A 14,634-nucleotide genomic window follows, 5' to 3' on the forward strand; every position below is an offset into this window, starting at 1 on the left:
TTTTCGGGTGTGCTACGCTTTTTGCCTCCGTGGTTCTTACTTCGGTACGAATGGGCTCTCACTAACGTTTCGATATTCACATTCTTGGTGACTTCTATTGAGAGAGAGAGAGAAAGCAAGTAAAGGAAAGCCAAGGAGGCCCATTATACGAGCATCCAATTTGCTACGCTATACCGGGGGCATGGAAAACGACTAATGGAAAGAGCACAATGGAATGCGCACAGAAGTAATGTGAGTGGTCCCTGGGACTGGTTTACTATCAAGGGCATAGAAGAGAACAACATGAAAATAAATATACAAAAGCAGGTCCGAGAGCGCAGAGATGTAAGGCCGGTGTACTTCAGAAGCTGCAATAGTACACGAAACTCTTGTTGCGCCTGAGGCGCGTTTGACCACGTTCCGAGCACTCGTTGCACAGACGGTGGTGTATATATATATATATATATATATATATATATATATATATATATATATATATATATATATATATATATATATATATATATATATATATATATATATATATATATATATATATATATATTTCGATAAAGTAATGTTTGACAATACAAATGCCTATATTAGGGGGGCAAGATTGAAAGTGAAACAGAAATTTCTTATCGTAGTGTTCATGCTGAATTTTTTTTTTATGTTGCAAAGGCTAAGTACGACCTAAGTAGATGCCTCGAGAAGCGATAGGCAACTTTGCCTGCTCTGCGATTAAACATTAAGGAATTGTACGAACGGCAAAATGCCAAATCTGTAACGCCCTTACGACTGTTGCAACAGACCAATGCCACTAAGTGCCAGGCGTTAACCTTTACCTTTTTTTTTTACTTTACTGCGATCAACGCCTCAGTGTGTCGCAAGCCGATTCGGCGCAGCTTCGCTACTTTCCGATCTTGCCACTTTCACTCCTCGCCAAAGGAGCTGCTGCGTTGCAGCGCAAACGGAGAAATGCGGCCGTAACCGCAACTCTGTACACGACGAATCCGAGCTTCGCACAGCACGGGCGAACTCCCAGAAGCGTTCAAGAAGTGCGCTCGGACGCCCTCCAACAAGCGCCGCAAATCGGAAATAAACTGAGCATGCCGACAGAAACAGAACAGCACGCCTGAGCGGCGCTGCTCGACTCCGAAGTATACTTCTGCCCACTTGCCTGCAGCGTCTCAGCCCGCCGAGAAACGACAGGCGGGGCATCATATTTTTTCTCCGGAAAACTGGACTTCTCCGGCAGAAGCATAACCAGCGCGGCCAGGGAAAGTGCGAAACAAACCATAGACGGAGAAAACAGTAGCAGTCGCAGAACCGCCAACGACGCTAGTAGAAAGGGCAGCGGCCGCAGAACACCCGCAGTCGGAACAGTAGAAAATAAATAAATAAAATAACAACAAAGATATGAGGAAACACAGGTCTCATGCGAGCAAAACCTTGCGGGCTTTATATGTATAGCGTGAAGGGGGCCCTAATTCGAAGGAACAACGCAGCAGCCAGAGCGGCTTTCGCGCGAAAGGCTCGCGTCTCTTCGACCGCAAAGAGAGTTCTGCGTGATTGAGATAAGGGGAGGGCTCGGCGGTGAGCCGCCCGCAAAATTGGGCGAGGGTGTGTGCGGACGAGAGAAAATAGTGAAAGTGGGGTGCAGAGAAGGAGGGAACAATGTCGTGTAACTAAGTAAAAACAAAAATACAGGGATGGCCACTGGGCGGTGGCAAAGCGCGCATACGCCACCCTGGACGCAATACCGCTTCCGCGACGTGGTCGTAGCATGCGGATCCTCGTAGCTGCGGGTTCTAGCCGCAACGTTCCTGCAGCCGCCGGCCCCACCCTCTGTCCTCCTCGTCCGAAACCTCGCGATCGTCAACGTGGTTGCAGAGGCACGAGAAAGGGGATCCCCTGCCTGCAGACACTTAATCAGTAGTCTCCTCTATTGTGTGGTATTGGATGAGTGAAAAGGGACGCCGTGGTTGCCGAACAACGAAGCCGATAGCCCGCGAGAGTGCACGTGGCCACGCGTACGGCACCAGTGCATCGCGGAGCAGCATCCGCAACCGCCTCCCCTCGCAAATTGATTGCTCGTTGCTTCCCGCCAGACGCCCGCCGCTGCGTTTTTGGAGCGCCTCCATCCTCGTTGTTTCAGTGTACTCCTGTAATATGCTGCATCCTTCGCATTTACGCAAAAACACCGCGTCAGCGGCGCGGGAGTATAGTGGATGCAGAAAGGTGTGATTGGGGACCACCATAGTAAAAGAAGAAAAAAAAAACGTCCGCGTTTTCAGCTTATGCGGCGAAATTTTACACTCCCTCCCTGGATATTGTGCTCGCCACACTAACATTCATATCGCTGTTGCCGCAGGAGAGCCAGCTTGCACCTACTTTCATCCATCATTGTTTGGCTCCGCGGTGGCTCGCGGACGAAATTGTGCGCAGAGATCTGGCCCTGTGGTGGGTGCCAATTCGCTTTCTTGTTTTCGGCATGTTCAGCTGACTGGACACCCGTTAGATTAAATCGCTTTATTTAAAATAAAAATGTGTGTTTTTGTATTTGCGTGTCTTTTTATTTAAACATTGTTTTTAACATATATGTGCATGTTTTATTGCTTCTTTATATATGTTCAGGCAAATGCTTGTCAATCTTCGTCAGCAGCAGCAGAAGTAGCCTATTTTATGCCCACTGCAGGACGAAGGCCTCTCCCTGCGATCTCCAATTACCCCTGTCCTGCGCCAACCGATTCCAACATGTGCGTGCGAATTTCCTAATTTCATCACCCCGCCTGGTCTTCAGTCGTCCTTGACTGCGCTTCCCTTCTCTTGGCAATCATTCTCTAACCTTAAAGGTCCACCGGTTATCTAACCTAAGCATGACATGGCCGGCCCAGCTCCATTTATTTCTCTTAATGTCGATCAGAATATCAGCTATCCCTGTTTGCTCTCTGATCCACACCGCTACCTTCCTGTTTCTTATCGTTACGCCTATCATTCTCCGTTCCGTCGCTCTTTGCGCGGTCTTCAATTTGTTCTCGAGCTTCTTTTTCAGTCTCCAAGATTCTGCCGCATATGCTAGCACCGGTAGTATGCATTGATTGTACGCCTTTCTTTTCAATGATTGTGATAAGCTTCCAGTCAGGATCTGACAATGTCTACCGTATGTACTTTAACCCATTTTCATTCTTCTGTAAATTTCCTTCTCATGATCAGGGTCCCCTGTGAGTAATTGACCTAGGTAAACGTAGTATTTCACAGTCTCTAGAGGCTGACTGCCGATCTTAAACTCCTGTTCCCTTGCAAGGCTATTCATCATTATCTTTGTCTTCTGCATACTAATCTTCAACCCTGCTCTTACACTCTCTCTGTTAAGGTATTCAATAATTTGTTGTAACTCTTCCCCAGTGTTGTTGAACAGGACAATGTCATCTGCCAACCGAAGGTCGCTGATATATTCGCCGTTGATCCTCACTCTTAAGCCTTCCCAGTTTAATAGCTTGAATACTTCTTCCAAGAATGCAGTGAATAGCACTGGAAAGATTGTGTCTTCTTGTATGACCCCTTTCTTTATAGATATATTTCTACTTTTTTGTGGATAATCAATGTAGCTGTGGAATAATTATAGATATTTCACCAGATATACTTAGGTAAGCCTCCTGTACTCATTAACTACATAATGCCGCCATGACTGCTGGTATTTCTACTGAATCAAATTCATTTTCGTAGTCTATGAACGTACTATAGAGAAGTTGATTGTACCCTGCAGATTTCTCGATTACCTGATTGATGACATGCATGTGATCGATTGTAGAGTATCCCTTCCGAAAGCCAGCCTGTTCTCTTGGTTGACTGAAGTCAACTGTTGCCCTTATTCTGTTGGAAATTATCTTGGTTAATATTTCATACAATACTGGAAGTGAGCTAATGTGTCTATATTTGCTCAGCTCTTTAACTTCTACCTCTTTGTGGATTAGTATAATGTTACCATTCTTCCTGTTCTCTGGGACCCTTGAAATCGTGAGATGTTTCGTATAAAGGGCCGCAAGCTTTCCAAACATCATGCTTCCTCCATCTTTGATTAGAATGACTGTTATTCCATCTTCTCCTGCAACTTTTTCCCGTTTCATGTCTTGCGAGGCCATTATAATTTCACCGCTAGCTATAGAAGGAGCATCTGCAAGCTGTTCCTTGCTACTTCGAATGGAGGTATTGTGGCTGCTCTGGGTACTGAACTGGTGCAGTGCCTAGAGCAGCAACAATAGTACGTAGCCTAAAGTACATACGCTTAAAGTAGCCCAGTTGAAAATGACAACAGAGGTTGTGTTCAGTACTACAGAAATTTCTGTTGTACAACAGGATTTTTCTGTAGTAACTACAGATTCCTGATGGAGCGACAGACTTTTCTGATGTACAACAGACATTTGTTGTTGCTACTACAGAAGTACAGTCTGTCGTATGTCTGTTGTTACAACAGAAAGCTGAAGCTCTACAACAGATATTTGTACTACAGAAATTTCTGTTGTACAACTGGATTTTTCTGTAGTAACTACAGATTCCTGATGGAGCGACAGACTTTTCTGATGTACAACAGACATTTGTTGTTGCTACTACAGAAGTACAGTCTGTCGTATGTCTGTTGTTACAACAGAAAGCTGAAGCTCTACAACAGATTTTTGTAGTACTACAGAAAAAATTGTCATCACTACAGGCACCCTGTTGTCCCAACAGAAATGTTCCTGAAGTAACCCGAAAAACTTCTGTAGTGCTACAGAGAGCTGTTGAAATACTACAGAAACCTATTGTGGCAACAGGCCCCCAATTGTCACAACAGAAGTGTTCCTGAAGTAATGCGACCAACTTCTGTTGTACTACAGAAAAATGTTGTTGTACGACAGAAGCCTATCATTGCAACAGGCCCCCAGTTGTCATAACAGAAGTGTTCCTGAAGTAATGGACAAACTTCTGTTGTACTACAGAGAACTGTTCCACAACGGAAACCTATCGCCGCAACATGTACCCAATGATGACAACAGAAGTGCAGTGAAATTGTGTGATGCGACAAGCTTCTGTAGTGCCTTGTTGAAAAAGACAAAAGGAATTCCTGTCGCAACTACAGAAATTCTGTTGTACGACAGAAATTGTTGACATTTCTTAATTGGGAGACATTTCTGACATTACGACAGAAATTCTGATTTCGCAACAGAAGCATTCTGTCGCGACAACAAGAGTTCCGAAGTCGGAACAACAGCTTTATATCCTGACAGCGACTCCGACGTTACGACACCAATTCTGACGTCGCAGCAGAAACATTCGGTCGCGACGGCCAAGAGTTCCGAAGTCGCAACAGAAGCGCTTTCCGTCGCGGTCCTTTAAAATTGTATGTTTTCGCATCGGTGGTGTACACTGTACTTTTCTCTTGCGCGGTATTCAATCGCGCTTCTATGAAGCCGGCAATGCTGATGGCACCGACACCGGTAATAAAGTCGACGTGGCGAATAGTTATAATTGTGCCGTGACGACGCGGCACCAGCAACGCCCTACCGGCCTCCTCAAAATCGGCCGCTGATCAAAATCATAGCATCTGCGGGAATGGCTGCGTATCCGTTTTTTTTTTTTTGGTAAGATGTGGCACACAGGCCTGTGGACTTACATGTGCTGTTACACTGACACATTAGTTAATTTCCCAGGAATATTTCACAAGCTTTATGCGAAGCAGAAAATAAGATTTGGGTTGTTCCACAAAGTTGCGTGAAAAGCTGTCTCGCTCGGGTCTCATTAATCTGGTACAGTGCTGCCGTGAGAAGCCAGTATGCTGTCAGAAAGAACTCTCATCCACGAATGTTTATGTAGCTATTTTGCATTGAACACACGAATTATATGCGCGCTCAAAAGTGTAAAGAACGAGAGACTACTGTCGAAACTAGCAGTAATAACCCTAAAAGTCAACGTTGCCTATTTCTGAATTCCTTATTTAATATGGATATCGTACATCAAAATCGATGGTCTAGCACTGCACGATGTACCTGTCGATGGTACGAACACTCTTGCTCTTCTAGAAATGCGGCACTTGACGCCGTGGAGTGATAGCGGATCTTGGCTCTCAAAATGCAAATGTAAACATGAGCGCATCAGCACGTCGTACTATTCACATGGCCAAAACGTACACTCGAAAAGCATGTCAGCAGTGGTGCAGTGGTAAGATGCCGGGCTGGTAATCGTGAGGTCGCATGTTCGAGTCCTAGGAGAAGACGTTTTCTTTTTAAATTTTTTTTTTACTTTTATGTTTTTCTTTTTTGTACTAACAAATTTACATAACCTTACGGACGTCTCTGTCCATTTTTAATTAAATATTGATCAAGAACTACAGAACTTTCTACTACAGGACGTCACACTACAGACAACAGAACTACAGACAACAGAACTACAGGCAACAGAACCACAGGCAACAGAACTACAGGCAACAGAACTACAGGCAACAGAACTACAGGCAACAGAACTACAGAAACAACGTCCCAAAATACGACAGACTGTTAAAATTTCCTGTTGTGTTTTTCAACTGGGAGTACATAACAGCAGATAGCTTAAAGCTATGATATACGCTGATGTAAATTTCATCACCTCACCTTGGCAGTAAGCTTCCTCTTTGTGCTTCACAATTGCATTCCCAAAACTCAGTTTGAGTAGGATCACTTGTACTATGAAGAGAAGACCTTTATCCACTTGGCTTGGTATCTGTGTGGAATTTGTCTGAAGAAAGTCTGTCAGACTCCGTCGCGAATGCAATATGTTGCGAATGGATCTGCCTCGTTACACGTGTGACCACTAATGTGGTGACGTTGTGCTGGTGATAGCTCTGTTAGCTTTAGAGACTATTTTTGCTTTGAAGTGCTATGCTTCTTCCCGCCTGCGATGCTTTTTCGAAACTAACAGGTTTCACCGCTGCTATAGAACACCGGCATCTTATGGAAACTTGAGCAACAAAAGTTACGTTTTCCACCCAGTTGCTTGAAAGCTTTTTGGGGAGGCAAGTGCACTCTGAAGCGCTGCTTGCAAAGATGTTCTCGTCTACACAGCCAAGTCACGCTCTCCACAGAAAAGCAAGTACTCGTTTACAAACAGGCTACAATCCTTCCTAGCATGTTAAGTTGTGCACATTGGCGTGAAACATCTTCCAAGTTTGTGTTGCCACCAATGTGTCGGTTGTAAAGCAATGGTAAACAATTAGACATATCTACTTTGCTGCCGTGTAAGCATCTGGTTACAGAAGTTCTTTTTATTAATGATTGCATCTAAAGAGAGGTTGTAGTTGTAACTGGTGCCGGCTACTCCTATCTTTTGACAAGCTTTTGACAAGAAGTGTTTGGACCTCTCAGAGGTCCCAACACTTTCTCATGCGACTTTTATATTTATGCAACACAGCGTTCACAAGTTATTCTATAATGCAAACTTTAAATCAGGCAAATGCACAGTTCAATGAACACTTCGATTCAGTCAGAATAAAGAGATAAGAAGAAATAAATAATGAAGCAACTTTACATAATCAAATTAGGGTGCTTTCGATGTGATTATACGCTGCTGATGGAGCAATATTGCGAAGATATAGCAATCCTATGAAATCAAATACATAGCAAAACGTGTGTTCGTAGCCACCTTTATGGTCGAGATCCAAGACTAGGAGAACTGCGACATCTGTACGGCTTACATCTACCGCTACGTCTTGGAAAGACCAGTGACTAAGATAGCGAACATTTACTACATCATCGAAAACAATTAATTAGCAATTAAGCGCCGCAATCTCTTGCAATTGTTCAGCGACCCGTGAAAATAAAGATGCCGTCATCTCAGAGTAGGAACAGTGGCTGCGGCCAAATTAACGCCCACCATCCTTCCCACATCGGATGCTCGGGTAACTACGATATTCCGTAAAATTTCGATTGTCGAGTCATCTCTTCAAAGCTCCAACTTATCGACGGCTTTTGTTACCTATTGCCCTTATTCTGCTGCCACAATAAAGGATGCATACCTTGCGTTGCTCCAAGAAATGACCAACATGACTAGCAACAACCGCATGAATCGATACGAGCTTTCCAGGAAGTGGTGAGCTTCGAACACAGCTTAAAAGATGGATGGAGAAAGGAGCTAGTGTAACGGGGATATGACATATATTTAGGCTGACGGGAAGTAATCCTAGTAGCTACGAAAATGCGTCCGAAAAGTATGCAAACAAAAAAAGAATGGCACGAACTCAAACTCGGGCCTAAAAGCAGCGGAAATGAAAACCTGGCGTCTAAAGCATCTTCGGAGCTAGGTATTCTACACCACAGAAATATCTCGTCCTAGACACACTGCCCCATGACGCGCGTGCTGTAAGATAGGGTCCAAATGTAGTTGGCTTTTACAAGACAGATGACGGTAGATTGAAAAATGCCCTCCTGGGTGTTACCAGATCGATGTGCCTCGTAGAGATCGTCGTTTCCTATTCAAACATTCGTGCCCTCTTTTTTTTCCGTGTCGCACCGTATGTCACACAACAAAGACTCAGAAGCGATGCAGGAAAGTCACTTTTAGCCGCAATCTACCGGGCTGAGAGACATAGTCGTCCAGCTCCGTGTCATTCGTTCTGCGTTCATGTCAACGCTTCGCGCAGACTTTCTCTGTGTATACAGCCGCACCACCAATAACACCCAGTGCCCACTGATGACGCATGATGCTGCAGGGCATTTGCAAAGAGCTACCACATGTGTGTGTTTTTTGCGCGAAAGTTATCTGCTAGCGACTTTGGCAGAAATGCATGGTAAAAAGAAACCGCTTTCTCATGAAACAGGGCCGTATTTTGCTGCAGTACCTTTAGTTTATTGTGTTTGCTCTTCGTCAAAGGCTCACATCAAGGTACACGCTCGCCGCAGGCTCACCGATATCGCCAGGACGGGACACTCGCTGCTACAGACGGGGGAGGGGGGGAGGGGGGGGGGGGCGTTGATGGTAAGAAGATAAAAATATTTTGTAGAGTTCCAAGTCCAGAAACCACAGTGGGTTATCAGAGCTGCTTTAGAGGGCAACTACAGATCAATTTGGCCATATGGAGTTCATTAACTTTTACGCATATCGAAGTACACGAGCGTTCTTGCATTTCGACTCCCATTGAAATGTGGCCGCAGCAGAATCGAACCCATAACTTCGCGGTTGGAATAGGGAGAGCAAAATGCTTAAAATAGTAGGCTTCCAGTTTACTAAACCCTCTTCGAAATATCTCATGAGATCTATGAGCTTGCATATATTGTTTCTTAATAGTAATAATCAGTTCCATAGTCGCGCAGTTTAGTAAATCTTGATCTGCTTTAATTTACACTACCAGAGTATATAGACCTAATTTGCGTACGAGTCTATCATACTTAGCGCCAAGCATAAGAAAATGACGCATAAAATCCTCCGGTGTTTCAAAAAAGAAAGTCAGCATAATGTTGCGAGCAATTATACAAACTTTCTTAACTGAGTCCATTGCTAAAAATGATATGAGCAGAGATTGTGCGTAATCATGAGCTGATTGGGCAGCTTCATCAGCAAGATGTATCTAGAAAATGTCACAATGTTCAGCCGCCACTGCAAATAATATCATGTCCTTTTCTTAAAGCGCAATGTCTGATTTCTATTCTGTTTGAAATCGACTGCTCATAGTTCTCATGGCACAGTGCCGCTAGCAGATTATAAAGGTTTGCGTTAACATTGTAGAACATTGCCCGTTCACACGATGATTACCGTTAAATATAAATAAATAAATAAATAAATAAATAAATAAATAAATAAATAAATAAATAAATAAATAAATAAATGACCGCAGTTTTGCTCCTGTGCATGTGCTTATATGGGATGCTCAAACTTTCACTGAGACCGGACGGTCTGGAATGACTAAGAGCTTGCCGCGGAATTGTCAGAAGGGACTGAACAGTCCGTGCTAATGTTGAATGCAAATAGCTGGAAAAATATTGACATTTGGGCCTCTTTGTAATCTTTCCTATTTGCAGGGGCATTTGAAACGTCTGCATACAGCACAAGGAAGATCGTGATCTTGCAGCGGATGCGAAGTTCTTCAAAAGGGAAAGCTGGTGAGTCACTATGGCTCTTGAAGATGTAGCCGAAGGTCTTTACGCTGGCGAATAAACGAGATGGTTGTTAGAAACCCGAGAGAAACGTCGAATACGCGCTCTGAGCGCGTCAGTAGCTGTGTAAGTAGAGATTTGGCGCTCTTGGAAATGGCAATGATTGCAGTGGTTGAAGCCCAATTAATGAGGTAAGCATGAACATGTCCGAAGAGCCAGTCATTGTCTGCTCTGGAGAGCACAATGGCTGGTTTTTCCGGTGTTAGAAATGGCAGGCAGACTGTATCGTAAAAATTCCTGAAATAAGGCTCTGTATAGATGGTACAGAGATCTTGCAGATGTGCCTCATGTCATCCCGCCAAGGAATCTGAGTAAGTGTGCAATGATGGGGCTCAGCTTATCGCTTAAGTGGGCACACTGAGGACAGCACAAACGATATCTGTCGATGATTACGCCTAGAGCACTGTATGGGTTCGTATAAAAAATAGCTCGCCCATTGACTTGCGAGTAAATGCTCCAAACGCGCACTTTTGTGTCGAAATACCCAGACCTTATTGAGTGCGGATGGAGTTAGATGACGCAAGGGATGCTGGCCGCTGGAGCCTGACACAGACCAAGTATTGACTCTGTGCACCACAGGCACTGCAGTTGAGATTTTGGAAGAAGGCCGTGCAAGTGCTTTTGCGCTTCCTGCGATCTACCGGCCTGTGTGAACGACTTTAACTGGAACGCCTTTTGTGTGTGTGTCTCCATGTGTGCGCGTTCCTTTTTTTTGCGTTTTCCTCTCTGTAATCTTTTTAACCCCTATCCCCCATCCCCAGTGTAGGGTAGCGAACCGGAGACTCATATCTGGTTAACCTCCCTGCCTTTCCTCTTCATTTTCTCTCTCTCTTTGGTCTCTGGGTGATACCAGAGAGTAATCAGTTTTAATTCAACAACTTCCTTGTTTAGGAAGTCGGAATCGATCGAGTGGTCATTTCGCCCGTGAAATTAAGCGTTCTAGTTTTTTTTTTCAGTTAGCCACCAATTATCTCATTCCATTGTTACCTCAAGTTCTCCCAAGCTAGAAAAAAAAGAAGAAGACAACCAGCAATCACGATTCGAAAACACAATTTTTTGTTGTCGAGTCAAAATTTTCTCATTGTACTACTTGTATGCAAATGATGTAGTCGTGAACCTCAGCGCCTCGTTCGGTTATTGTTAGTCGATTGTAATCGATTGTGCGCCACTCATTAAAGAACGTAAGGTAAAGATTCTGCGCCGTGCAGATTGTTCTTCGGTAATTACGATACTTATCGCTATTGACCTACACAGAGAACCAAAGCCAGAGTGCCTATTCGTGGCCGTGTCACATTCGATCTGAGTGCGTGCAGGAATCAGCTTTTGAGGAAAAGTTTAATTTTCTTTTTTTTTGTCATGGGTAACAACATACGGGATGAAACTAGAGGCAAAATGGGCTCATTTTAGACACGCAAGGCGACCTGGACATCTTGCGTTAGTAACTTCAATGACTGCGTTGCTGTTTATATTTACAGTTTGTATTTTGTGGTGTATATCGTCGATTTTTATTTAGGTTGCTTTGAAGAAGCCAGTTCTGTAAACAAGGACTGTGGCGTGTTTCTGCCGGCTGTCCTCTCTTTCCTTTCTATTTTTGCGCAGTAAGCCCGTTGTTTAATTTCATTGCATGCACAAATAAACTTGCACAAATAAAAGCGTGCTGTGCTCTGAAAGTGTCCATAAGGTGGTATAATAACGCTATTTAACTCGGCTGTGTCATAGCTCAAGTAGGTCTAAGCGCTTAGACAGGCGAGGGCAGACAAATGCATAGGCAAGAATTTTTAGCTAAGCCTAGGCATGCATTAGCTGAGCTGGAGCTTATGAATGCATAAGCTATCGCTAACCTAAGCTGCTAACCTAACCTAGCTAAGCTTGCTGCAGCAAAGGAGCCGGCGTTAACGGCTTTTGGAACGTTGCTCTTAGACTTGAAGCGTTTATAGATCGGCGTACTGAAGTTGCACGTGCTGACTGACTTTCGTAGCTTTCATTCGCATGCGTTCTTTGACATTCAGTTGCGCGCTCTCTAGAGTGGGGTTTATTACAAAAAAAAAAGAAGACTCAAAATTAGAGAATTGGTCTGGCGTCGCCTAAATGCTAGAAGGAAACCAAGGAACCAACGCGCAGTTCAAGTTCTTTGGCTACACTAAACCTCTCGGAGAACGCTCTGTGACATCTGCCTCGCAGCACCTCCTATTTTCCATGCGTAAATGTATAGTAAGATATTCCGTAATTATTTGTTACGATATTTAATTTCGAAAATCGTCAAGGCTGCGGGCCTTTGTGGTTAAGAAGAAACAAATTCAACCCCTCCTTGTTCCTGTGAAGGAGGTATGCAACCATCCTTCTACGTTCCACAAGCAGTACATACTACCAAGCAGTGTTTATACTAAATAAAGTTATTGCAATATTTATTCGCTTTTTAAGTCGGTAGCTGCTTGCAATGCGCAGTATAATAATGTGATCGCTGAGAACTTATAAAATTCAGTTTTTACCCGCACAAGGTCATGTACATTCGCCTACAAATTATTGCGAGTCACTAAACATTACCGTCAAGCTCTTAGTCGCGCTCCCCGAAGCGAAAGTGCAGTTGCCGCGTCCGCGCTGGTCGCCATCGCAGCGAATGTGCGCAGGTGCAGTGATGCCTGGAGGCTTGGCTTGGTGCCGTCTGCTACAATGTTTGCATGCGCTGACGTAAATGCACACTGGAGTCGATGATGCCGTGTACGAGGCTGGTGAGACCGCCATCCTTTCGCATGCGGTACACAAGGGCCAGGCTGGCTTGCCGCGACGGTGATGTGCCACTGACATCGCGTTCACATCTCACTTCACCGCATGGAAACGGATGCTTGGCAGGCCCAAACAATGTAGGAGAGGGCATAAACCCGCGCCTCTAAACGCCGCTGCGCCTTCTCTGGTATACTGCGATGCGCGGCCACGTGCTTGCATGCCCCCCGATACTTTGTGGGCGAGTGTGCATAACAATGTTTGAATGGTAGCCGCTTAAGTAACGACGCCAATCACGTTACAACTGCACGAATAATGGTAGAATATATTCACCGGTGAAATTTTCTACATTTCCCTTCTCTTTTCTTTTTTCACTCTCTCTCTCCCTCACTTTCTATTACACGTTCAAAAGTTTTTAGCGCACATACACTCTATTCCGCTAATAAACAAAAGAAATCGGCCCAGAGCTGTCACATTTTAGCGTTAGAAACTTTGATTACTGACGAGTGGCTACAAGTTAAAGATGATCAATTATTACGAGGTTTTACTTATTCTCAGAGCCTGTTTTAGGTCAGACAATTTCTGGCCCGTGGTCTCTGCAATGCTAACATCCCGGGTACACAAACTCTCTTTACAGCGAACATATCGGTAATGGACAAGTATACTCACGCCGCAGCTACGTGGTCTGGAGGTTGCGGAAGGAAATGAATCACCGCTCTCAGGTCACAGAGGAAGCGCATGTTTGCCTTGAAGCGGAAGTAGAGGTCCTTTACTTTTTGTCAGCTATATTTTTCGTATCTTCCTACTAATACACTAGTATGTGGTTTCATTTATTTTCTTCTCTAGTAAGTTTGGGCATTCACAACTCACGTCATCCCCCTTCCCCTTCAGCCCCACCCCAAAAGACAAAACGAAAAATACAGCTCCCCACACAGGTCATACAGCTGTTTATCCCAACGGTGCTGCTCACATAACCGAAAAATTTGACTTCTCTTTTTTATTCGTTGTTTTTTTATAGATACAGCTTTTTTGATTTTCCTAGCTGTAATTATTCATAAAGTCCATGCTTGGTATTTCAGTGCTGTATACAAATTAGGAAGTATTTTGCGAGTATTTTTTTTCTCTGCATGTTATAGTTCTCGCTTCGATTACAAAGGAGCGTGTATATCCGCTTTTTTCTTTCTTTCGGCTGTAAGCACACTTTCTATTAAGGAAACACAGGAATAATTACAGAGGTTTCAAATACACGATGAGCTTACGAAGTGAAAACAACAACGTAAATATCGTGCGGCTCTAGCATCTTAAATTACCGACAGCACGGTAAACAACGCAGTTAAATTACTGAAAGTTTTCAAAACGTTTTCTTTGTAAGAAGCTGCTTGTTGCGTACGATTAGAGCGCCTTACTGCAAGCTAAAGATAAACACCAATATTTCGCACACATTTATATACACTTTCCTGCTAACGATAAATCCTTCTCATAATTATAACCGTTAAGGTAGAGAGCTTTCACAAATGTTGGGTTGCCTTGGCGAGCGTCTAGCAATTCTTAAAGTAGCGGCAATAAAAGCATGTGAGCACAGGGATTTCTCCATCCGAGTTAGTCAGCTGTCGCAACACTGTTAGGGTTATCTTTTCTTGTTATTTTCAGAACTTTATTCTTTCTTTATCGAAACGAAGTGCTGCAACGACGTGAAATTTTCGGTGATTAATGACGTTGTTTACACCAGAAAGAGATTCGTTAGGGTTGCCTGGCAAATTGTAAAGGTAATATA

At 43.9% G+C, this 14,634-nt stretch overlaps 1 protein-coding gene across 13 annotated transcripts in view; it reads left to right on the forward strand.

Annotated features, from left to right (window-relative positions):
* The window catches only part of LOC135921671 (cell adhesion molecule Dscam1-like), a 439,711-nt gene that overhangs the window by 59,268 nt on the left and 365,809 nt on the right, over positions 1-14,634 (forward strand). For 9 of the 13 annotated variants that reach the window (XM_070535316.1, XM_070535327.1, XM_065455967.1 and 6 more), the window contains exon 2: positions 10,005-10,085. The exons of 2 other annotated variants lie outside the window; for them this stretch is intronic. Coding sequence is in view for 2 of the 11 variants with exons in the window: in XM_070535325.1 (XP_070391426.1) it covers positions 10,058-10,085 (28 nt within the window). In the remaining 9 variants the exon portion in view is untranslated. Of the gene's footprint in view, positions 1-10,004; positions 10,086-13,573; positions 13,625-14,634 lie in introns of those variants that run through there. 2 more of the 13 variants (XM_070535324.1, XM_070535323.1) reach the window with 2 other exon arrangements.

This window comes from Dermacentor albipictus, chromosome 3 (genome assembly GCF_038994185.2).
Source record: "Dermacentor albipictus isolate Rhodes 1998 colony chromosome 3, USDA_Dalb.pri_finalv2, whole genome shotgun sequence".
Classification (NCBI taxonomy): Eukaryota; Metazoa; Arthropoda; class Arachnida; order Ixodida; family Ixodidae; genus Dermacentor; species Dermacentor albipictus.